Raw genomic sequence first — 23,406 nt, forward strand, 5'->3', positions numbered from 1 at the left:
GAAAAGATGGGTCTGACTCTCTGTGGACCAACAGTCAACTCTCCATGGGAGAGGAGAGGAGTTTGTGAACTAAGACCAAATGAGCAACACATGAAAACTCCGAAACCAAACCATCCTGCAGGACGGGATAACTGCGATCGCTCTAGTGATAGCCGAAGGGTCTAGGAGCCCAGGCTGTGGTCCTGCTCACAGAGGTTATAGTCTTTATTTGTAAGATCCTGGTAGGAGCCCCAACAAGGTACTGACTGTATCAAATGACCCAGTGCCTGTCTGGTCACCATGCTGGCACTCACATAGGGACCGGCTGCTCCCACTGAGTCTTTCGGGATACTCTCTACAAGTTGAAGAGAGGGCATGTGTGTGTATGTTTGTGGGGTGTGGTGGCCGGGAGAAGGGAGGGTGGTCCGGGGCCAGTGCCAGGAGGACATCGATGCCTTTAGAATTCTGGGGGGTTCAATTTATATTTTTTGATAGATCAACAAAGATTCATTGCTTGCATCAGTAATATGGACAATCGCCACACCCCTTTGATTCCGGAGCAGGGAAGATGATGTCCCTGTTTTACAGATGGGGAAACTGAGGACCATGAGGCTCAAACAATGCATTTTTGCTCGCGGTGACTCAATGGGAGTCCTTGAACCAGTGTTCCCTGAATAGCTTAGATTTACACCAAACCTATTATTTAAAAAATTGGCAACATTTGAGTTATAAAACATAAGCCTTCTATTTCCATAGCTTAATGAAAACATCTCCCACACACTGTAATACATCTTAGTCTTCCGCCAGCGAGGCTGTGTGTGCGCGACGTGACAAGTACAGGCCTCACCATCATAGTGGGGACGACGATGAGGAACGCTGCTCGCAGCCAAGCCCTGCTTTCCCGCACTTGGCTTCAGCTTTTAATTATCGGTTAGTAATTAAGGGTTCTTTCTTTGCGAAAAATAATTTCCCGTAGTTTGGGAGCCAGCAGGGTTACCATGGTTGAGAAGCTAATCTTGCTTCTACGTCAGAGATTCTCTCCACCTTGGCCATGTAGGATGGAAGATTCTGCTTTGCCAAAGCTCCAGATTGCTCAGATGCGAGCAGAGCAGGATCCCAGAGCCGACTCTTTGAGGAAGACTTGGGGGCAAGTGACTGACTGAAGATGTGCTCCCAGGGGAAACCAGCGAAGGAGGGCGAGAAGCAGGACGGGACCCGGCGGGAAGCCAGGCCAGGATGCGATTCCAGGCAAGCCCTGCAGGGGGCCCCGGGGGGTTGGTCACAACTCCGAGTGTTCCCAACCGGAGACAAGGCTTTCACGCTCCCACAGGCAGTCACAGACTAATGGTGCCAAGACCCGGCGGGGCGTAAATCCCAGACATATCAGGCCTCCGTGCGCCGGGGCAAAGAGGGCTCCAGAAGTCCTAGGGCAATTCTCCAAAAGGAGCAGCAGGCGCTGGCAGTTGGAGACAAAAACAGGCCAGAGCTGGGATGGTTGCTGACAGAAAATGCTAAAAGAAGAGGGCTCAGAGCAGGCATGACCTGTTCTTCCTTCGGTGGCCGCGTGCGGGGGTCTCAGGTGGCAGAGGGTGGGTTGGGAGCACTTGGTGGGGGACGGTTGTGTGGAGAGGGGTCAAGAGGCTCAACACTCCCGCAGAGGGACCCACAGGTGGTTCTCTGCCTGGGCTAGGTTCTGTCTGAGCACTTGGAAGCATCTAGAAATGTGCTGCGTACTGTGGTGTGGACTGATGTTTTGATGTGAGCAGGTGCAGCCATGTCTGAGGATTGGGGCGCACTGGGGACCCGAGTTCCAGGATGAGCTCTGCTCCAGCCTGCTGTGTGATCTCTGGCAATTCAGTTTTCTCCTGAGCCTCCATTTCCTCCTTCCTCCTTTTAGTGAGTGAGGGACTGGACCAGAACACCCCTCAGATCCCTTGAGTTGTCACAGAAAAGCTCACCTTTCTGTGTGCCCAGGGCCGACCATCCTTCTTCCAGTGGTTTCAACCGTGTTAACTTGGTCATCGAAAAGAGATTAAAACACTGATAAATGCCCTCAGCTCAACCGAAAATGAAGGCAGTCCTGGCATTGAGAAGGCACGTGGTGGAGAAATGGGAGTGGCACGGGCCATGGGTCTCCCTGAATAATCACTGAGAAGTCCCAGGGGGTGGCCTTGGCTGCATGAATCCCGGTCAGGGCCCACACATGTGCTGCCTGAGGGGCTCTGATTTCCTCGGCTTCCACGTGGATCAGTCTTGGGGTCATCCAAGTTGTTGCTGACCTCAGAACTGGTTAACCTCGGTCCCCACTGTAGTGGGGACAGTGGCTGAGGAGTAACACCCCACCCTAACCACTTGTGAAGTCTGTGTGTTCAGTTCTCTTCCAGGTGGAGGAAAAACACCATTTTCCATGAAGATGGCCTGAAACTGTTTTCTTTCTTCTTTTTTTTTGCTGAGGAAGTTTGGCCCTGAGCTGACATCTGTGCCAATCTTCCTCTATTTTATATGTGGGATGCCACCACAGGGTGTCTGACAAGTGGTGTAGGTCTGTGCCCAGGATCCGAACCTGCAAACCCAGGACACCAAAGTGAATGCACCGAACTTAACCACTAAGCCACAGGGCCAGCCCCCTGAAATTGTTTTCTATTGCTGCTGTAACAAGTTACTACCAACTTAATCAGGGATAAACAACACAAATGGCTGACAGTTTATTACAGTTCTGTGGTCGGTAGCTTGATGTCCGTATCGCTGGGCTAAGGTCAAGCACTGCTGGCCCCTTGCGAAGGCTTCTTGGGGGAGGCTGTAGGGAAGCACCTGTCTCTGTGCTCACTCAGGTTGTGGGGGGAACGCAGCTTTGAGTTCCCTGTTTCCCTGCTGGCTGTGGGCTGAGGGCCACTCCTGGCTCCCAGGCCGCGGCAGGCTTCCTCTTGTGTCCCCGTTCCTCCGTCTTCAATCCAGCAACAACGGGTTGAGTCCTTCCCATGTTGGGATCCCTCCGGCCCCGTGAGCACGCCGCTGTCTGACTCTCTCTGCTTCCCTCTGGCTTCTAAGGATGCGTGCTTACCTTTGTCCCACCTGGAGAAGCTCCCTATTTTAAGGTAACCCTAAGTCCATCTGCAAAGTCCCTTTTGCCGTGTAACCTAACGCCATCGCAGGTGGCAGGGATTAGAGCGTGGCTACGGGGGCCATTATCCTGCTGCCCCCATGGCCATTCTGTCATCCCGCCTTCCATTCTACCCTTGGTTCAGGTTCGTTCATTCTCTCATTCAGCAAACAAATAGTCACTGACCATGTGTTTGGTCGCAAGTCATGTGCTAAGTGTTGAGGATGGAGAGAGTAAGAAGGCACGGACTCTCTCCTCTCTTGGGAGGACCACAGCCATGCAATGCCTGATTCCTTCACTGGGCCAGGGCATCCAGACCCCAGCTCCGGGAGGGTTGGCTGCTAAGAGGTCACAGCTGTCTCCTTCTCTGGATAATTGCCCTTGGACAAATGGGAGTCACTAAGCCCGGGAAGTTACACAGGCCCCAGAAACCTCTGGCAGCCAGGAACTGAGTGACACGGGGTACACATGCTGGTTCTCCTCCTGGGGAGGCCCCTGCTTTGTGATATGATTCGTGCTCCAGAGCTCCCGGGGTCAGGCTGAGGCTGGACTCTGTCCTCTGCCCTGTCCTGCTCCCCTCCCTCTGCTCCTGAGAACACTCACCAAACAAAGTTTCTTTCTCCGGAATCCCGTCTCAGCTGCTTTCAGGGGATGCAGCTAAGGTAGCTGGTAACAAATAACCAATTCAACCTCTTTCACGAAATTCTCCATCTGTCTCTGATATGTGTGTGTGTACACACATACGTACATAGTTCATTGTAGTTCACGTTTGGAACAATGAGGACACACAATGTCGTGCTTTCCATAGGTCTGTGCACCTGTGTCTAACGAGAATATATTTATAAAGTGACCTTCGGAGCTAAAATGTAGTTCTCAGACAGGCCGTAGGCTAGATACTCTGCATGCCGTAGGATCTGGGACCTGGCCAAATGGTGGGTTAAAAAGCCAAATGAGGGAAGGCTCCCTCACGAACTTTGGGCACATTTCGTAAAGACAGGAAGATGGAGGGAAACATGAAAACTTAGAACGACGCACTAATTGCCCTTTGTAACTCATTTTCAAAATGCTCTCTGAAGTAATTACGTGTCCTTGAGGCAGGAAAAGAGGAGGAGGGAAGAGCGCGGACTCTGAGGTCTGACTGTCACAGGTTTACCATTGTCTTCTGCTAAGTTCTAGCTACGTGATCGGGCAAGTCGCTTAACTTGCAACTTGCATCCTCTGACATGGGTCGTCGAATGTGCCAGGGGCAGTTCCAGGGGCCCTGTGACACTACTTCATTACTTATCACAACCATCAATAGTCAGTATTATTATTAACCCATTTTACAGATGAGGCACAGAGAGATTACCTTGCCTAGGGTCACACAGCTAGCAAGTAGTTGGGAGGAATTTGAACTCAGGGGGTCTGGTCCTAAAGCTCTTAACTCCCACACTAAACTTCCTTAATTCTCAGGTGTAACAGAGTTATTATTTATAATAGAGTTATTTTTGAGATAAAAGCAACCATATTGGGGCCAGCCTGGTCGTGTAGTGGTTAAGTTTGTGTACTCTGCTTCAGCAGCCTGGGGTTGGCTAGTTTGGTTGCTGGGCATGGACCTACACACTGCTCATAAAGCCGTGCTGTGGTGACGTCCCACATGGAGGAACTAGAAGGACTTACAACTAGGATATAGAACTATATACTGGGGCTTTTGGGAGAGAAAAAAAAAAGAGGAAGATTGGCCACAGATTTTAGTTCAGGGCCAATCTTCCTCACCAAAAAAAAAAACAAAAAAACAAAAAAAACCCAAAGCCATATTAACCAAAGTAAAACCTGAAGAAGAGTCTACTTTTATTAAATCAGAGAAGAAGCAAGTCATTCAGTTCATGCTCAATCTCAACTATAATAAGAAGATTATATTAATTTTCTATTGCTCTATAGCTAATTACCACAAACTTAGTGGCTTCAAACAATACGTATGTATTATCTCAGGGTTTCTGGTGGTGAGTTAACTGCATCCTTGCTCAGAGTCTCACCTTGCTTAGATCAAGGTGTTAGCTGAGGCTGTGATCTCATTTAAGGCTTGGGGCGTCTTTCAAGTTCTCGGGTTGTTGGCAGAATTCAGCCTCTCATTGTTGTAAGACTGAGGCCCTGAGCTCCAGGGGCCGCCCACCATCCCTGACACGTCATTCTCTACAACGGGCAGTTTGTGTCTTTGAAACCAGCAGGCGAAAGTCTCTACAGCAGTCCCTCCTTAGCCACAGTTTCACTTTCTGTGGTTTCAGTGACCTGCAGTCCAAAAATGTTAAATGGAAAATTCCAGAAATAAACAATTCATAAGTTTTAAATGGTGTGCCATTCTGAGTAGTGTGATGAACTCTCCTGCCGGCCCTCTTTGTTTTGCCCGGGACGTGAATCATCCTTTGTCCAGAAGATCCAAGATGTATCTGCTACCTGCCGGTTGGTCACTTAGCAGCCACTTGGTTATCAGATCAATTGTCCTGGTATCGCAGTGCTTGTGTTCAAGTCACCCTTATTTTACTTCATAATGGCCCCAAAGTGCAAGAGTAGTGATGCTGGTGATTCAGATATGCTAAAAGAAAGCCACAAAGTGCTCCCTTTATGTGAAAAGGAGAGCACGTATAGGAAAAAACAGCATATGTAGGGTTTGGTACTATCGTGTTTCAGGCATCCACTGGGGATCTGAGAACATGTCCCCTGCAGACAAGGGGGACTACTGTATTGCCTAAAATCACTCCTTCTCTGACCCGTACAGCCTCTTTTTAAGATTTTTAAGACCAGATTAGGTCAGGCCCACCCAGGCAATCCCCCCTTTGTTTAACTTAAAGTCAACTGTTTAGGAAACTTAATTACACATGAACAATCCTTTTAACTTTTCCATATAATGTAACCTAGTTATGGGGGTAAATTTAGAGTTTACAATTCTGCCTACCACAAAGGCTTTGCCTTCAAGGAAAAATGAAAGATTTTAAAGGGAAGAACGGGATCTCATTGAAAATCACAGTTGTTGTCCTCATGATTAAGTGTATCATGCATCAGAAAAACCATGGCTCAGGGTCTAATCCTCTTTAATTGAGGCCTGGGCATTGTTTCTTGGTCTTTGTCGCCACTTCAAAAAACTGGGACTGGATGACGGGTCAGACCTTCAGTCTCTGTCAGACCCACAGTTGCCCTGGCGATGACCACGTGTTGGCCAGGCTCCAGTGGACACATCCCCTTGGGCTCTGTGGTTTGGTGACAAGACTTGGGCAGGTATGGCAGACGGCTGCCCACTCCGCTGTGGTTTCCTGGCATTCTCTCCTGGCCGGGGCACGCAGGTTCAGGAGTCTGGGCGCGCTCAGTCAGACGACCAGAATGGTGGCTTTAAGGAAGTGCAGCTGGGAACCAGGCCCATGAAGAACGGGAGAGAGGACCAATGGCTGTCGCCTCAGTAGGCGCAGCATTGCTCACCAGCTGCCGTAAGGAGCTATGGGTGAATTCATTATCTGTAAGGTCTGCTCCGGGCAAGGCTTGGGCACCTGAGGGTTCTTGGTTCTCTGAGATAAAAACCTGAAGTAGGAAACCTAGTGAAATGTTTCACATCTTGGGAATTCAATGAGTGTTTACTGATAGTGAGGAAGAGGGTTAGAAAGAAAGAAAGGCAGAGGAGAAAATCTTTTTTATATTTGCATAAATGACTTTCTTGAGGATTATCACGTGGTGTAAGTACTGCTATACTTTTTCTGAATAGGTATGTTTGTTGATAAGCAGAATAAAATCCTAATAGTTTCATTAACATCCATCCACCCATCCATCCACTCACAATTCATTTATTCATAGAAGAATCTCTATTAACACTCTCCTTGGGGACTGCGGCCTTCAGTTGATTCTCTCAGAAACAAAAGAATTGGAAGGCATGATCTTGATCTTTAAGTTGTTTAAATCTGGTTGAAGAGATGAGACTCTGTCAAAGAACTTTAGGGAATGTGGGGTCAGGAAATGATTTTTGTGGGCTGCTTTTGGTCTAGCTTCTCCATGGAAACAAACCTCCAGTTGAAAACCCAATTATAATCCACTCACCCCTTGTTCAGTATCATATAGATCAAGCTTCTACATGAATTCCTATGCTGTATCGACTCAAGAAAACATTCTTTCAATGCATTTAAGCATCTTTCTGTCTCTCACTATTAAGGCTGCCTTGCTTGTTCCTCCTGCCACATTCCCATATCGGGCGGTGTTTTTCTTTCCAGGACAGCACTGAGCACATTATGATGTAATTACATACTTACATGTGTGTCTCCCTCAGCCATCTCTGAAATCCCCGAGGGTAGGGACCAGATTTTTCACATTTTATAATGCAGGCCCCTAGTGCAGCATCTAGCACACAATAGGAACTCAATACAAGTGTCTTAAATGTTGACTAGTTTCAATGGAACAATAACTACTCAAGTGAGCAATGTGGAAAAGTGATTGACTAGATTTTTTTCTTTGCTTTCACCTGTAGCTGTACGTCTAGGTCCAAACAAGCAGTTTCATTTCAGTTAAACAAGATTTCATTTTCTCCCATTTTTATATCAAAGTGTGTTTCTGTAAAAATGGACAGTTTCCTCTAGCACGTGGGTTAAATCAGATGATAGTCATTTGACTGATGGTCTGTCCTAATGATTAAAAAGAAGTTCTTATCCCCAATATTCAGTGTGGCCTCCTGGTGATAAAGTGCTCACTATGATCTGGTCAAAAGTATGAGTACATCGAAAAAAGCCAGCCCCTCCTTTCAAGAGGACACAAAGGTTGTTTAAACTTCAATTTCCTATGCAATATTAATGTGCCTATTTAAATATTAATGGGTCTAAAAGCCTGGAGCGATGCGTGTGATCAATACTTCAGAGCATCTGAGTCACTGGGGCCCAGCACTGGGCTCATCTCCAGCAGGCGCCCTTTCATCATGGCGGCCACGTGCCAACTGGAGCCCTGGCGTGCACACGGCTGCCGGGCTCAAAGGCGCTTCCGTCAGGCTCTGCTCCAAAGACCCCTCTTCAGAGAGTCACCTTTCAGGAATCCATCAAAGGAATGGAAGAGTGCAGGCCCTTAGGGATAGGCTTTCCTCCTTTTACAAGAACTTCCGTTGGTGAAATGGCAACCCTGGAGCATAAATAATGTTCCACACTTTGAACTGCACCGAAGAGCGTAACGCATCCTCCCCTCATCTGGGAGCTTAATTGCATTTCTATCAACTTGAGAAATTCTAGACATTTCAGAAAAGAAATAGCTCTTGGTCATCTGCATGTGGATTATCCACGTTGAGAATCACTTCTCTCCAGGCCTTTGGCCATGGGGCCCTCAGTTGCTTCTCAGGTCCTCTATTCCCTCAGTTGTGACATGCATTAATGGGGAGTGGAGGGGGGAATCCACCTCTGAGGTGGTTGAGAGGCGGGACTGAGAGGGTCTGCATGCTAGGGCTCCGCATCCGCACTGACAGAGGCCCGTCAGATGAGTCAGCTCCTGAATTCATTTGCAAAAGTGTGAATGATGAATGAATATCCAATGCAATTTAGCAAATATTTATTAAATGCCTGCTTAGCACCGTGCTAAATGTTAAGGGGGACAGAAAATTTTAAAAGTACCCAGTTTCCTACAAAGAGCTTGTGGTCTGGTTCTGATATGGTCATACATTATAGGGGAATAACATTGTTGAATGATTGATTGATTGAATAAATGAATAAAATGTCAAAATCAATGATGAGGTTAATCATCAGAATCTGGGGATGTTTTCAAAGAAATACATGCGATGAAGTCTATCTTTAAAGATTTTGATTCAGTAGGTCGAGGGCAGGGCCCGAGAAATCTATATTCTCCTTAGGCAAGGGAGGGTGGGCATCAGTTAGATTAGACCCCCAAGGAGGGGGTCTAATATGGGTAACTGTAACAGCTGCTGAGCAAGAGCAACCATAAAATGTCAGCAGCAAATAACAATAAGCACTTATATCACTTATGTGTGATAGGAGAAACTTACTAGGTCTGCCGTTCCGCTGGGAGTTAGGGGGTCTAGGGTGGGCTCGGCTGGGCAGCTCTGCCGGGCTTGGGGGGGGTTTGCTTGCTTCTGGGGGTTGCCTGGGGTTCAGCTGATCTTGGTGGGGCTCTGCTTCTTACTGCAGTTCTGCAGGTCGACCTGGTGGCTGTGCTTCAGGCTATGGCAGCTGGGGTGGCTCTTCTCTGTGCGTCTCTCATCCTCCTCCTCGGTCCAGTGGGCTGTCCTGGGTATGCTGTAATGGTGATGGCAGAGGCATAGGGAGGTTCTGCAAAGCCCCATGGCAGAAGCTGTAGGTCTATGGAAGGGTGAAGAGTTAAAGTCAATGCAATCTTCCACATTTGCCGCACTCAAGAATTCGTGGAAATACTCAAGGAAGAGCTTGTGGATCTGCACAGATTCTCAGCACAGGATCGTGGAGCTGCTCAGAGGGAAACCCAGAGCTTCCAAGCTGCAGGATGGAGGCCCTAGTACAAGAAGCGGCCCATCCTTCCCGCCTTCAGGGCAGAAGCCTGTGCCCCACTCTGTGATCACTACAGCAGGAGATGTAATTTCCCTGGCCTGGAGAAAACCTTATTTGGAAAAATTGCTGTTGTACCATCCCTTTACCCATCTTGAGGATGAGGCCTCCCTTGTGAATATCTATGAATATCCTTTTAGTTGAAAGATCTGTGATGGAGAAGAGTGGGTCAGAAATTCTGCTTTCTCTGGGGCATCCTTCTTCATCACATCCCTGGCCAGGAGCAACAGGTCTTCTCTCTCTGTCTTCTATTTGCTTGGATGCTCTTTTTTGAATGTCTTTTATTTTTCAAATAAAATCAAATTTTATTTTTCCAACAAATCTTTGAGATTTATTTTGGTAACCTCTGCTTTTTAGCCTCTGCTTTCCTAGCTTCAATCTCACACTTAGTCTGCATGAGGCGGGTTTTTTCTCTTTTGCTCACCCTGAGCTTCCTGGGGAGGACGCTGAGCAATTGCGCCGGTGTCTTGAGGCATGCTCCCGCTTCCGCTCCATCAGAGTTGTAGATTCAACTCTTTTGAGAAGGAAATGAATGTTTATTGAACATCTGTTATCTGGCAGACCCTATGAACCTAGTATCTCAATGATGCCTCACAGCAAACCTGATATTCATTTTGCCTATTTCACAAGTGAGGAACTTAAAGCTCGAAGAGGGTTAATAGTTTAGTCTAAGGCTGCACAACCGTGAGCTGGGAGGCCAGGAGTCACCCTGAGGTTTGACTCAGTCTCCACTGTTGTCACACTGTTAGAATCTTGTCCCTGCATGCTGGCCAATTGCCAACTGTCAGCACCGGCAGCTCTTGGCAGTCTGGAAGGCTCTGCGTCCGCTGCCCCTATTCTGCTTGTATGGCGAGCAGGCCAGAAGAGCCGGGGAGCTAAGCCCCCCGCATCCCTACCTTGCCCCACTCCTTGGGTGCAGCCTTCAACCAGTGACTGATAAGAGTTGGTGGGTAACTCTGAGGCTGACTCTGTCTACACAACTTCCTAGAGTTCCACGGTGAGATTGAGTCCCATCTCCCTCAGAGGTAATTGGCTTCGTAACAACCCTTTCTCGATTGCTTTCCCTTGTGGTGTCACTTCCCTTCTCCCTGGCTGGTGCTTCCTGGGAGCTCCTCGCAAATAAGCTACTTGTCTTTAAGTCCTAGGCTCAGGTCTGCCTCTGAGAAAACCCCAGCCCACAGCGAGGAGACTCTCCTTGGACTTTGTAAAGCCACCACCGATGCCTTCACCTCCATAGCTTCAGCAAAGCAGGCGTTTGGAGCAAAGCAGGAGATGCTCTGCTCCACCCGCGGCGCCCACACTCTGAAAGCTGCCGCCCCAGTCACCCGCGGCACGTTCTTAGAGAAATCTCCCTCTACTCCACTGACTGGAATGTGAATGCAGGCCCATGATTGTCGCTGGACGGAGGCCACACAGTACAGACACGAACAACCTCCCTGCTGCCCAGCCCTCCCCTGTAAGCCGCATCCCACACCCGCGTCCCACACCCGCATCCCCATCGCCCTCAGGCTCCTCTGGAGAATTCCTGTGTCCGGTTTCTCCCTTCCTTGGGGGCTTGCACATAGCAGGCCCGGAACACAGCGACCCGACTGAGTTAGAGCGGGTATCCAGGCGGTTTGCACAGACAGCACGGGGTAACGGAACTCTGATTTTGATTTGGTCTAAAATAATGTCTTTTTATTACTAGTTCACTTTATTACTATTGGGATGGAAAAAGGAGCATTTTAATTACTCGGAATAGTGAGTATTTACCAGTGGGACTGCATCTCCCTGGTTAAATGAGTCACAGAACAATAGAATAATAATAAAAAAGTGGCTATTATTATCCTTTGCTCCTAACACTCAATAGATTCAATGTAGATTTGTTGAATTAAATTAACACTAACGACTTACATTTATATATTGATTTGCAGTTTCCAAAGGACTTTAATTCTCAGTTTAAATAGGACACCGACTACCAGCGTACTCCGAGTCTTCTCTTTTAATATTAGGGAATAAGCAAGCTTTGAAAATAATTCTGCCCTGGGAAATGTTTTGCCTGGTTTGATTATGAAGAGATTTTTGTCCTATTTGTCTTAGAACCTCTGATAGAGTTTTCACTTCTCACTGAAATTAATCAGCAGCAAGAAGGAGTTTCCTCAATACTGCACATTTCTGTGTATTTTAACCTTTAATAAATTTCCAGGTCATCCTCTCTGTGGCAATTGTTGCCGGCATCCGGCCCTGGCAGGCTTTGGCCTGTCACTCTCGTGTCCCTGGAAAGCTCCAGCTGCAGGTACCCACATTCCTTTGCCGAGGGCTTCCTCCGGGACTGTGGGAAGGTAGGAGGTGCTGGAATGGTGAGGTGTCCTGGGACCAGCCCTCACCGGGTGACTGACAGAAGTTGCGTTTCTCGGGTGTCGCATCCTGGGTGGAATGACTGCGGCGCACACATTCTACACCGTCCCCCAGATTTCCCAGTGGGATTCAGTTCCAGCTGCTCACCGTGGCAACTTGTTTGAAATGCACCATTTATTGGCTGCCTTCCCTTCCATGTCTCATTCTACCCTCCTCTACCTCTGCTTTCTGGGATCACCTCCCAAATAAACTGCCTGCACTCAAACCCTGGCCTGAGGGTTTGCTTCTGGGGGAAACACAAACCAAAACTTCCCAAATACACTTGCCTGGAAGGGCTCTGGGCGAGCTCATCCCATCCAAGCCATTAAGTCACCTAACAAGGTGTGAAGCGGCCTGTTAATCTTTTGCTCAAACAATTTTCGAGTTTGTCACCGTTCGCTGATTTCATTGCTCTCCCGGGCGGGTCTACACCACTTGCCATCCTCATTCTGTTAATTATAGTGTAAAATTTTTAATTAAAAATAAAGAAGATAAATTTGGTTAGTAGCTTCAAAGTTGTCACTCTCAACTCGATAGGGGATGAGAGAGACACGGTGACCAGCGAGAACCAGTCGGTTCACGTTCTTGCGGAGGAGTTACGGATAAGATATTTGCATGTTCAGTTTTCTTACCTCCACCAAAGACATGGAAACTTCTCACAGCCATGTGTAATTAGATACAATTTCTTTGTAAGGTTCCAAGTGTTTGATAAATGCTAAAGATTTGAACCTTCCTCTGGATGGAAGTTGTCAAAACGAGCCGTTTTGCACAGAACTCACATTTTCTGCTCAATTCTTACATGTCCCCTAGTTTAAGTTTAGTGGAGACATTGTCATCTTCTCGACAGCGTCCTTGCCAAATGGCTGTCAACCCTCTTCTTGAACATTTTCAGATATGGAGAACTCATTACTTCCTGGGAGAGCTAACTCCTTTTTTCTTTTTTTTAATTAACCTTCATCACTGGACAGTTCTTCCTTTAACTGAACTAACATATGTTTCCCACAGTTGTCACCCATTGGTGGGAATTTTCTTGGGATAAATTACTGAACAAGTTGAAGGCCTTATCCCACATGGAGAACTCCAAGTATTTGAAAACATATTTAATGTGCCTCCTAAGTTGTTTTTTCCTGGTTCTCTCAGCTCTGCTTAGCAAGTTATGGTTTGGAGCCCCTCTGCCACCCTTGTCACTGTCTATCATTCTCAGAGTGAGATACTCATTGGAAGCAAACTAGTTGTCCAACATTTGGGGATTTTAAAAGTTTAAATAAATTACAGCATGAGGCAATACTATAATAGTCCTTATAATCATGTTTTGAAGAATATTTAATAATTTAAAGATGTCCATAACGTATAAAGTGGAGGGGATCACCCCTGCAGTCTACTGTCCCTGCCCTTTCTTTGTAAGGAAAGGCCTCTGGGTATGAGAGTCCTGGAGAAAATGTAATACTTGCGTTTCTGAATCTGTGCTTTGGAGAACTTTCCAGGGCCCTGCGGTTCTTGGGGAGGCAGAGAAAGGGAGGGCAGTGGGGAAAGTGGCAGGCCTTTTGTGGGGCAGTCCCTTTATGGAGGCAGAAGGAGCAGATGGGCAGACAGTGGGCTTGCCGTGGGGAGGTGGTCACGGGAGGAGAAAATTGTTTCCTTAGATTCTGCAGACCATGCTGAGGTGCAACCTACAACCCGCAGGCAGTTCTTTGCTGTCTTATCTACCGGAGTGGGTTCTCGTCTCCGGGAGCAGGGCTTTGGGTGAATTTCTGTCATTTCTCTTTGGGGGCACGTTGGCTGGACTGTACCTATGATTCACTTAACTTATTATTATTATTATTAAAAAAGATGCTCAGCCCAAAGTATATGCTTCTAGATTTATAAGACCTAGGCAGAAAATAGAAACGTTCGTTTCCTGACGCCCAATGCACTGAACACGCGGAAAATCTCCATTCCCTCTTTGCAATGTAGACACACACATCTTTCGGGATGAATGACCCAGAATGTTGACCCCAAAATGCTTTTGCTAACCATCTTTTCTCTAAGTCCATATTTCTCCTTAATATGAGTCTCTTCAGCTACTAAAATAAAATTTTAAAAAATACTTAGACTTGGCCCTTACAGGAGAAGTATAGCTTAGTAAAGGTTTAGATAATTTTAAGTGAACACACCAACGCTTGACTAGCGTACTCTCTGGGGTTAAAATAAAGTGATCCCTTATGTTTAAAGGGTGTGTAAATTTTATCAGGAAAGTGGCAGGACTGGCTGGGTCAAAAGTCAGAGGGCGTGGTTCACTGAGATCCTCTGGTAATCTTTCTCACTTGTCAGGGGGTCCTAGATGCTGAGCTCAGTGTCGTGGGCGAAGGTTGGCATGGAGTGCTCATGAGCACAAAAATGATTAAGAAAAGCGATATTCTTGCTCTCATAAAGCTAAGGTTGCAGTGCGAGTTGCTGCATTTTTCGGCTGTTTGCCATCGGTCTCATCCAGTAGGAACCCAAAGGACTCGTTTCCACCCTTCTGTTCAACATCCTCTGTTGGAGTTGACTTTAAGCCTCACCAAGCCTCTCTCTTCTCCTCCCCTCTCTGTTCCTTTTTCCTCAGCACTCTGTTCCTTCAGAACCTCCACTTGCCTTCTTCCTTTCTCAGAGTCACCACCTTTGCCTGCTGCCGGGCCCCACGTGTTGTCATTCTGCCCTTAACCTGAGCTGTGGCTCCAACAAGATAGGGAGTTCTGGTGTGGGTGTGGGTGTGTGTACGTGTGCATGTGTTCCTGTGTGCACGTCCCATGTGCATGTATGCACGTGTGCGCACATGTGTGTTTCTAGTAATGACAGACACAAGAAAGAGCACTTAAGACACACGTGTGTCCCCACACAGGTTGGCTTGTACTTACGTAGTTTGAGGCCAGGTCCGGGTGGAGGTAGTCAATCCCTGTGAAAAGACAACAGCATAGGAACAAAAAGTTAACACCTGCCACTGTATCCTCAGGAAAGCTGCTCAAAAAGCAGCTCCTCATGGGGCTGGCGCAGGGAGACTTGGGTGGGATGCACACCTCTGCCCGGGGCTCCAGACTTGCATTTCCATTCCCGAGTGAGGGTGGGCTGTACCGCCCAAAAGGAGAGACAGCTGTCACCAGATGCGTCAGAGGAGTGAAGCCAATTAGAGCCTGGGACCCCAGGATAACTCTTCTGACATAAATGTCAACCCTAAGGGGCTTAGTGGGTGCCAGATGGATGGCTCATCAGAGCAGTGATCTAAGAGATTTGTGGAAATCCTGACATTTCTAAAGCATCAACTGGCATTTCTTCTGAAATGAAACTGGCCCTGGGGAGGAAAAGCAATGATTATTTAACAGAGCACGGACAGCGGTGGATTAGGAGAGCATTGTCTGGCATGGAAATAATCAGAGGAACACAGCTCAGCGAGAAAAGCAATTAGGCAAAGGGCGAACGGTTTCCTGCGAGGTGTCTGGGTGGAAGTTGATGCTTGTTTCTCCAGGAAGCCTGAGACCCAGGTCCCCCCGGCAGGAGTCCTGAGCTGTCTCCTGGATGTGGCCTGTCTCATTGCCCAGTAGCCATCGCAATAAAAGAATTAAGGTCTGTGAGCACTGAGGGGTTCCGTCAGACATGTGGCCCTCAGAAAGCACCATGGGACTTCAAGGGCTAGTTGAAAAGCTCTCATCCAGGTCTGCAGAACCACATAATCCTCGTGGCAGTTACACCTGCGCATCCAGCCCTCCGAGAACTTTGTTTCTGCGCTGCCTGGCGTTAACGGTTACCAGCGTAGGTTTTGAGGTCAAAGACTGGAGTTTGAATCCCAACCATGCCGCCCTCTGGCTGCACGACTTCAGTCAAGGTGCTTGGCCTCTCTGTGCATGGTTTCTTCCCACCTGGGGCAGGGAGGGGTGAGAACAGTGCGGTGTGCTTAGCCCAGGGGCATTTAATAACTCTACTGGGTTGCAATATTTAAAAGCTGGAGGTATCATTAAGTCCGCCTCATAGCTGGCATCTTCCCTGCGTGCCTACTGAGGCCAGGCCGCAGTTACAGCTTTGCCCTGCAAAAAGGAACTAGTATCGGGCCGTACATTTCGAAAAGGAAATTTTTCTTTGTTTTTTCTGGTGATACCAGTAATTTCTGGACTGAGAGTCCCTGTTCTATAGAATGCATGTTACATTTTGCTGGTGATATTTTGACATGTGAAGCATTCACTGTTATCACGGCCACTTTCGAGAGCTTGGGAGAATACAGCCAGGCACTTCCTCCACGCCAGCATCCTCCTCCTCCCACCCTCCCAACGACAGCAGAAGGACGGGGCCGCCAGAAGATTTAGAGACGAATGTTTTCAAAGGCTGCGGCCCTTGTTCTGGACCCTGATTCGGAGCTGGTCGACACAGCCTGCGGGGTGGGGTTGAGGACGAGCACAGGCTACGAGACCAACAGATCCAGGTCTATTCTAGGCTGAGACACTGTAATATCTGTGTGGCTTTGGCCAAGTGACATAATCTCTCTGACCCTCGGTTTCCTCATCTTTGAAATGGGAATATTATTTACCTTGCAAGGAAATTTTCAAGATTAGAGCCAACTCACTGAAAGTGTTCAGCTTGTAGCAAACACTTGATAAATTATATTTCTTACCATCCTCATCAGGGCTATCATCTGTCACATCGCTAGAGTTATGTGGATAATGCAGAAGAGCAGAAACATTTTTCAAAAATCGACTTGGTTTTTAGAATGTTGTGTTGAAATTAAATTGTTTATATTTGTTGAAATTGGTTAAATTTTGTGAGCTCATTGTTGAGCTAAAAACTTTGTAACATATAGATAAGTTTAAAAAGACACACACACACAGAGAATGTTTTTTTCTAACAAGGAGTTAATGTTTAAAACATGACTCCGTGTTCTGAGAGCACAAGATGTTTAGGAGAGAAATTTTCTGAGAAATAGTAGTCTCTTCTCTGTGAAGGGAAAATATTGAAGCAAAGAGATAATTTGAGACCAGAAGGAAATTAGAATTAAAATAAGATAAATTTAGCTTAATTAAAATAAAGGATCTTTAATTAGGTTAAGGGGAAGACTAAGTGTGAGGTTAGAACAGACACAGACTTTGGTCTGAGAACGAAAAGATCGCTGACGGAATTGTGAAGGATGACAGGCATGATTCAGGAAAAAGAGTAACGAACTAAAGCATGAAAATAATAACCTGGTAATTAAATAGCATTTTAAAGTTTTTGTATATTTGATTATCTTTTGAGATGGAAGGGGCTGAGTACATCTTCTGAATCAGCTTATTTATCTTTCAATTCTTGTATTAGTAATGTGTTCATTCTTATCTTTCATGCATTCATTTCTTTTCAGCAATGAATGCCAGGCACAGTTGGGTCCTGGAAAAACACAGATGATTCGGACACAGAACTGAGCTGAGCAACAGTCTATAGCTCACAGCCTGCAAAGGGATCATCACCAGCCAATCACAATGCGATGTGGTATACAAATGACAAATATTTGCTTATATTTTTGTTCACAAGCCATTAGTATTCTGTCATTTGTTTGAAAGTCTAATCCACAATAGTCCAAATTCTCAAGAAGCCCAGATAGTTCTGGAGACTTCAGGGAATTAGCAAGGAGTTCCACGTACATGACTCCAGTTAGAATGTTAATAGTTCACTTGAGATGCATAACATCTCTAGACTCTGGTCCTAAGCCCCGCTCCTTCCATTGTCCCCAGAGAGTTAGCCCCTTGCACCACCCCCCAAGGACTTATATGTTGATGAGGAATAGGCCTCAATAGACAAATTGTATTTTTCAAAGATGGTGGTTCAAATCTCCCATCCCATATGGTCTTCTACAATGTGACAATGCCATACCCCTCTTTGGAGGTAGGCCTATTCTCTCCTCTTAAATCTGAGTGGGGTGTGACTGCTTCTACCAATAGGATGTAGTGGAATGCCTTTGCATAACTTCTCAGGCTAGGTCAGAAAAGATCCGGCAACTTCCACCTGTTGCTTTTGCACACTTGCTCTGGAGGAAGCCAGCTACCATGTAAGAAGCCCAAGTGTAGGTGTTCTGTTTGGCCACCTCAGGTGACCTCTGGCAGCAGCCAGCATCAACTGCCACCCCCTGGCTGGCATCCAGCCCAGTTAAACCTTCAGATGACCGCAGCCTAGCCAACATCTGACCTCAGCTGCATGGGAGACCTCGAGTGAGAACTGCCTGACAGACTCCTCCTGAATTAGTATGGCAAAATCCTGAGTGAAATGAACAGTGACTCTAAGCTGCTAAGTGTTGGAGTCATTTGTTACACAGCAATAATAATCGGAACAGGTGTCCTGCTGGACCTTCTGAGGCCTGTGAGGCCTAAGTTAGGAGAGAAAACCTTACTTTTCTATGTGATACAGAGTTTTAAATCTTTTGGAATGATGGGGGCAACGGTCTGGTCCTTGAGCTTGGACCTCCACTTACAAGGATAATGCCCCATTCACAAAGTCCCACCATGGAGGCAGAGCCGAGGGGCGGGTTTCTAGCACTGAAGATGGTGGTTAGGATTAATTGTGAGACTTTAGGCAGTTTCTTTTTTTCTTTTTTTTTTTGGTGAAGAGATTGGCCCTGAGCTAACATCCGTTGCTAATCTTCCTCTTTTTTTTTTCCTTCCCGAAGCCCCAGTACATAGTTGTATATCCTAGTTGTAGGTGATTCTAGTTTTTCTATGTGGGATGCCACCACAGCATGGCTTGATGAGTGGTGTGTAGGTCTGCACCCAGGATCTGAATGGGCAAAACCTGGGGCTACCAAAGCACAGCGCACGAACTTAAACACTGGGCCATGGGGCCGGGCAGTTTCTTGCCTCACTTAGGCTCAGTTTCTTCATCTGCAAGATATGGGTAATGATAACACTGACCTTAGAGAATAATTGTGAATGTTTCAAAAATGCTAAGTGGTGCCTAGCACATAGCAAATACACAATAAATGCTAGTTTTTACAGTTATTTCAGCTTGAAGCTCCCTTTGACCCTGTCTCACTGGCCTTCACTCTTGCTTCCTTGGCTTCATCTGATAGCCAAAGGCTTTGTCCGTGCCTTCCCTGACCATCTTTGACATGGTCGCCAGCCACCTGCCCTGAATCACGCCTGGGCTGGGTGACTCCTGTCCATCCCCATGGCTTATTTGGTTACATCTCATTTCCCGGGTCAAGTTCCCAACACCAAACAAGTCCATTACAACAAAAGGGATGAAGTGTCGTCATTAAGTGGGGTTCTTGATGTCATCTGCCCGAGATGTCAGAGCAGATCCCTAAGAAATGCTTTCTGCCTCTCTGGGCAACAGCTAACCGTGATGTGTTGAACATCTCTCAGTGATGTGTAGTGTATGGAAACGACATTAAGTTGCACCTAAGTGAAGCCAGCAGATATTTATTGAGTATCCATCATGTCTTGGGATCCAGCAGAGGGAATGATGGCTGAGTTTTGCACTGGGCAACCAGAGAGGGGTGAGCAGCTATTAAACCGTGCTGTCTACAAATTAAACCTTTCACATGCAGATAATCAAATATTAGCCATACAGGCCAAAATATAGAGAGCCAATGATTATGAAATGTTAGATTTATTTTTGCTGTTTGGTTCCATGGTCAGCATCAGTGTCTGTCTTTAACCTTGTTTCGCAATGATATCTTGCTGAGAGATATCTGGCCATTCCAGGCCATTCACACATCCAAGCTGTTAGGAGAGAAAATGCAGCATGGATGCTCCCAGCCTCACCATCACTGCTTCCGTTTTCTGGGTGTTGGGGCGGAGATGCCCAATTACACGGCGAGCTTGTCCTTGTTGAGTGGGAGGCTGCTCTCATCCCAAATGTGCTCATCATACTATTCAACAGTGGATTTGGAGAATAGCTTGGCATTCTTCTTTTCTTCAGTTATCATACTGAATAAGCACATGGTGAATTAAAGATAGCCACAAATACTTTGTTTCTCTCTGTACCAGGAGGCGGAATCTATTTCCCCTCCCCTGGAGTCTGCACTGGCCCTGAGACTGTATCCAAAAGACGTGGCAGAGTGACACTTGCCCATTCCAGGTCCAGCCTGTAAGACGACTGGCAGCTTCTGCTCCTTGTCTCTCAGAACTCCTGTTCTTAGGAGCCCCCAGCCATCTGTGAGAAACACAGCTCCCTTGCAGGAGAGACCACAAGAAGAGGAGAGGCCCTGGACCACACGGTGCAGGAGGGAGGCTGAGCGATTTCAGCACTGATGCAGACCTCCAGTTAACACCAGTCCCAGCTGCCTTCTGACTCCAACTGCATGAGAGACCCCAGAGAGACCAGTAGTAGAACTGTCCAGCTGAGCCTGGTCAACCACAGAAATGTGAGAGATAATAACAACAGGGATTGTTTTAAGCTGCTCAATTGTGGGCCGGTTCATTCTGTAGCAGCAGATGACCAAAACAGAGAAGAAGTTAGAAGTTTTAATTGGGGGGTGGAGAGTTCGCTTTTCTGGGATCCCAAAGGCCGCCAAATTAGCACAAGAAATAACATCAAACAAGAAATTCCGCTGCGACTTTCTAAAGGCCTCGGCTTCTCAAGCCAGGAAAGGGGGACAGAGTCAGCAGTGGTCCTCTCCTTTGCTGTCTTTGGAAGGGATTATGAGCGGCCAGTCAAGGGGGCTGCAGTTGAAGAGTGCTGACGTGGACATCACGGGGCTGTTGGAGGTTTCATAAGCGCACGGTGCCTGTCTGGCCACTGCAGTGCCACTTTCAGGGTGCTTCTCTGATCCCCCAGATGCTGCGTGAAATGATGACTACAATACAGCCGGGGCAGGTTCCCCCAAACCCAGATGCCTCTGTCTCCTAGGTGAGCCCACCTCAGCCACTGTGCTTTCTAAACCAGAGCATTAGGAAGGAAGAAACAGTTCTAAGCTCCTGACATCCGTGCACACGCACACTCTTAGGCAGAGCTCCTTTCTTCTTGTGAAAGCCCTCGGCCACTGGAGAAAGCTTTCACCTCCACTTCAAAATGTCTCACACATCAGGAAACACAGAGGCACTGTTTACCTGTTGATAGTTAATGAGCCCACACAAAGACAGGGCCGATTTTAAGCACGCTGGCTCCCTTGTTTCCCCATCAATGCTGCTTCAAAGGCTTGCTTTAGAGCACAGAGTGTTCTTTGAAGATCTTCAGAAGGAAAAGGTTCCATTGTTTCATCTCTGTGTAGACTTTACATGTCATTGGACCAAGACTGCTCAGGAGAGCTTCCACTGGAGGACCGGACGGCTGATGAAGAGCGACAGTGCATCTCCAGTGAGATGACAACAGGGCAGAGATTCTCCAGAATCTTGGCAGAGCCAATGACATGTGTAGTTAGAAAAACAGCAATTCATCAAACTCATTGATTTTCATATCACGAACTACAGAAAATAAAGCTCTGCTAAATCTTTATCTGGCAGGCATACGGGATAGAATAACGTATCATAGGCGGCGTGTGTAGTAAAATGTTATTAAAGTCTGCTTTACAAGTGTTCATTCTGAAAGTAGCAATAAAGTAAAAAAATCTCCAAATCCCAATTCTGCTCAAAAATCTATTTCGTGGATCTAGAGCCACACTGTCTGACAGAACTTTCTGTGATGATGGAAATGGAGCTGCATTGAATCTCATCAACTGTTAGCCGCATGTGGCTCTTGAGAATGTGCAGTGAAGCTAGTGTGATTGAGGAATTGAATCTTCAATTGTATTTAGCTTTAACCAATTAAAATTAAATGTAAATAGCCACAGATGGCTAGTGGCTACTCCACTGGACCGTGTGGATCTAGAGAAATAGATGGTAGATACAAACAGGTTTAGAAGATGTTTCCAGGTGAGGTATAAGCATTCACCCAATGAGAATTCACGGTTCAGTGATGGTCAGCTTTCATTTGTTCATTTTTAAAGTTTTTTAATTTACTAAATATTTGTTAAGGGCATCCTCAAGTTCGAGGCCCCCTAATCTGGAGGAAGGTGAGGATTTTGCCATAGTATAGATGGTGATTGGGCCCAGCAGTTGGCTATTCTGCCTCTGATTAGCATCTCCAAAACAACGAATCTTTTCTATTCCAAAGGCATGCGAAGACATACTTGCTTCCAAATGATGTAAAGGCTTTGAAATACTCACCATCGTCCATAATTCCAATGGTGACACCTTTCCCTGTGTACCCCAGCTCCCAGGCTTCTGCCACGTTCAAATCAAGGCCAGGAGTGCCATCAGCTTGCCCGGTATTGATCTGGTTCAGGAATTCCAAAGCAGAGAATCTTATTAGTTTGGGGTAGTAAAGCATTTGTGTAAATGTTGGTTTGACAAACTGTGCAGCCACCTGCCATTCCAGGGCCAGCTCACAGGCCACTTCTTCCGGGAAACAGTACTTTTGGGGGTTTCCCCACTCACCTCTTCTAGCCTCCTCCCTCCATTTTTTGATATACCCAACTGATGTTTCCTGTTGCCTAAATATGCAAACATGATTTCAATACCCCCATCTCTTGTGACTAGAAACCCTTAGCGCTGTCATGGCAAGAAACCCTCCCCGATTTAGAATCAAATGCTTGCTCCCACAGCTCTCTATCTAGACCTCAGATTTGAATTTAGCACATATTGTTTTGGATTATTCTTATTTGAATGTGATTTCCTCACTAAATAACAATATCCTTTGCAAGAGGGAGCATGTCCTATTTACCTTTGTAATTTCAGTACCACCGCACCAAGTTTTGCTTAAAAACATTTGCTTAACTGAATTAAAGATAGCTGGCTTGCCTTTAGTGCATGTTCTAATGCAAAAAAAAAAAAAAAAAAAAAAAAGCCTCTTCCCTAAAATAAATTCAAAAAAGAAAGAAAAACAGTGAAAAATTCCATATAAATATATGTTCACTACCCTCTTTTATGCATCTTTGTCCTATGCAGATTTTCTCAAAAATGAATTGTAAAAAATTGGTGAAGTCAGAGCTTGTCCTGGCAGAAGCCCACAGTGATCGTTGGCTGTTATCGTATTGCTAAAACATTGTGTGAATGCCATTAGTGCTCTTTATGAAAAGGACTGCTCTTCTCCTTCCAGACATGTGTTAAGATTACACCTCTCCACCCCTTTTGAAGTTAGAATGCCCACGTAACTGGTTTTGGCCAATAAAATGTGAGTTCATGTGCCATTTGTCACATCCAAGCAGAAGCTTTAAGAGCCAGCTTGCGAGTTGCCCCTTGGTCTCGTAGAGGAGCTCGTGAAAGCAGGGGTCTGGATGGAGCTGAGGTGGAGCCTGTGTCCCTGAGGGGTTGTGAAGTGTTAGACATACAGCATGAGTGGAAACCAGTTTGGTTTTGCTAGACCACTGTGATTTAGGGGTTGTTTGTTATTGTAAGAGATCTAGCCTACCCGAACAAACATACATGAACTCATTCAGTTACCCACATCGGATTTGTAGAATTCCATGCCAAAAGG

General features: G+C 46.6%; 1 protein-coding gene across 1 annotated transcript in view; it reads right to left on the bottom strand.

Moving 5' to 3' along the window:
• Positions 1-23,406, bottom strand: part of PCSK2 (proprotein convertase subtilisin/kexin type 2) — a 262,007-nt gene that overhangs the window by 98,074 nt on the left and 140,527 nt on the right. Inside the window, exons 4-5 of the mRNA XM_070588775.1 lie at positions 22,098-22,206; positions 14,859-14,896 (exon numbers count right to left, since the gene is read on the bottom strand). Of these exons, the coding sequence (XP_070444876.1) occupies positions 14,859-14,896; positions 22,098-22,206 (147 nt within the window). The remainder of the gene's footprint in view (positions 1-14,858; positions 14,897-22,097; positions 22,207-23,406) is intronic.

Source organism: Equus przewalskii, chromosome 21, assembly GCF_037783145.1.
Source record: "Equus przewalskii isolate Varuska chromosome 21, EquPr2, whole genome shotgun sequence".
Classification (NCBI taxonomy): Eukaryota; Metazoa; Chordata; class Mammalia; order Perissodactyla; family Equidae; genus Equus; species Equus przewalskii.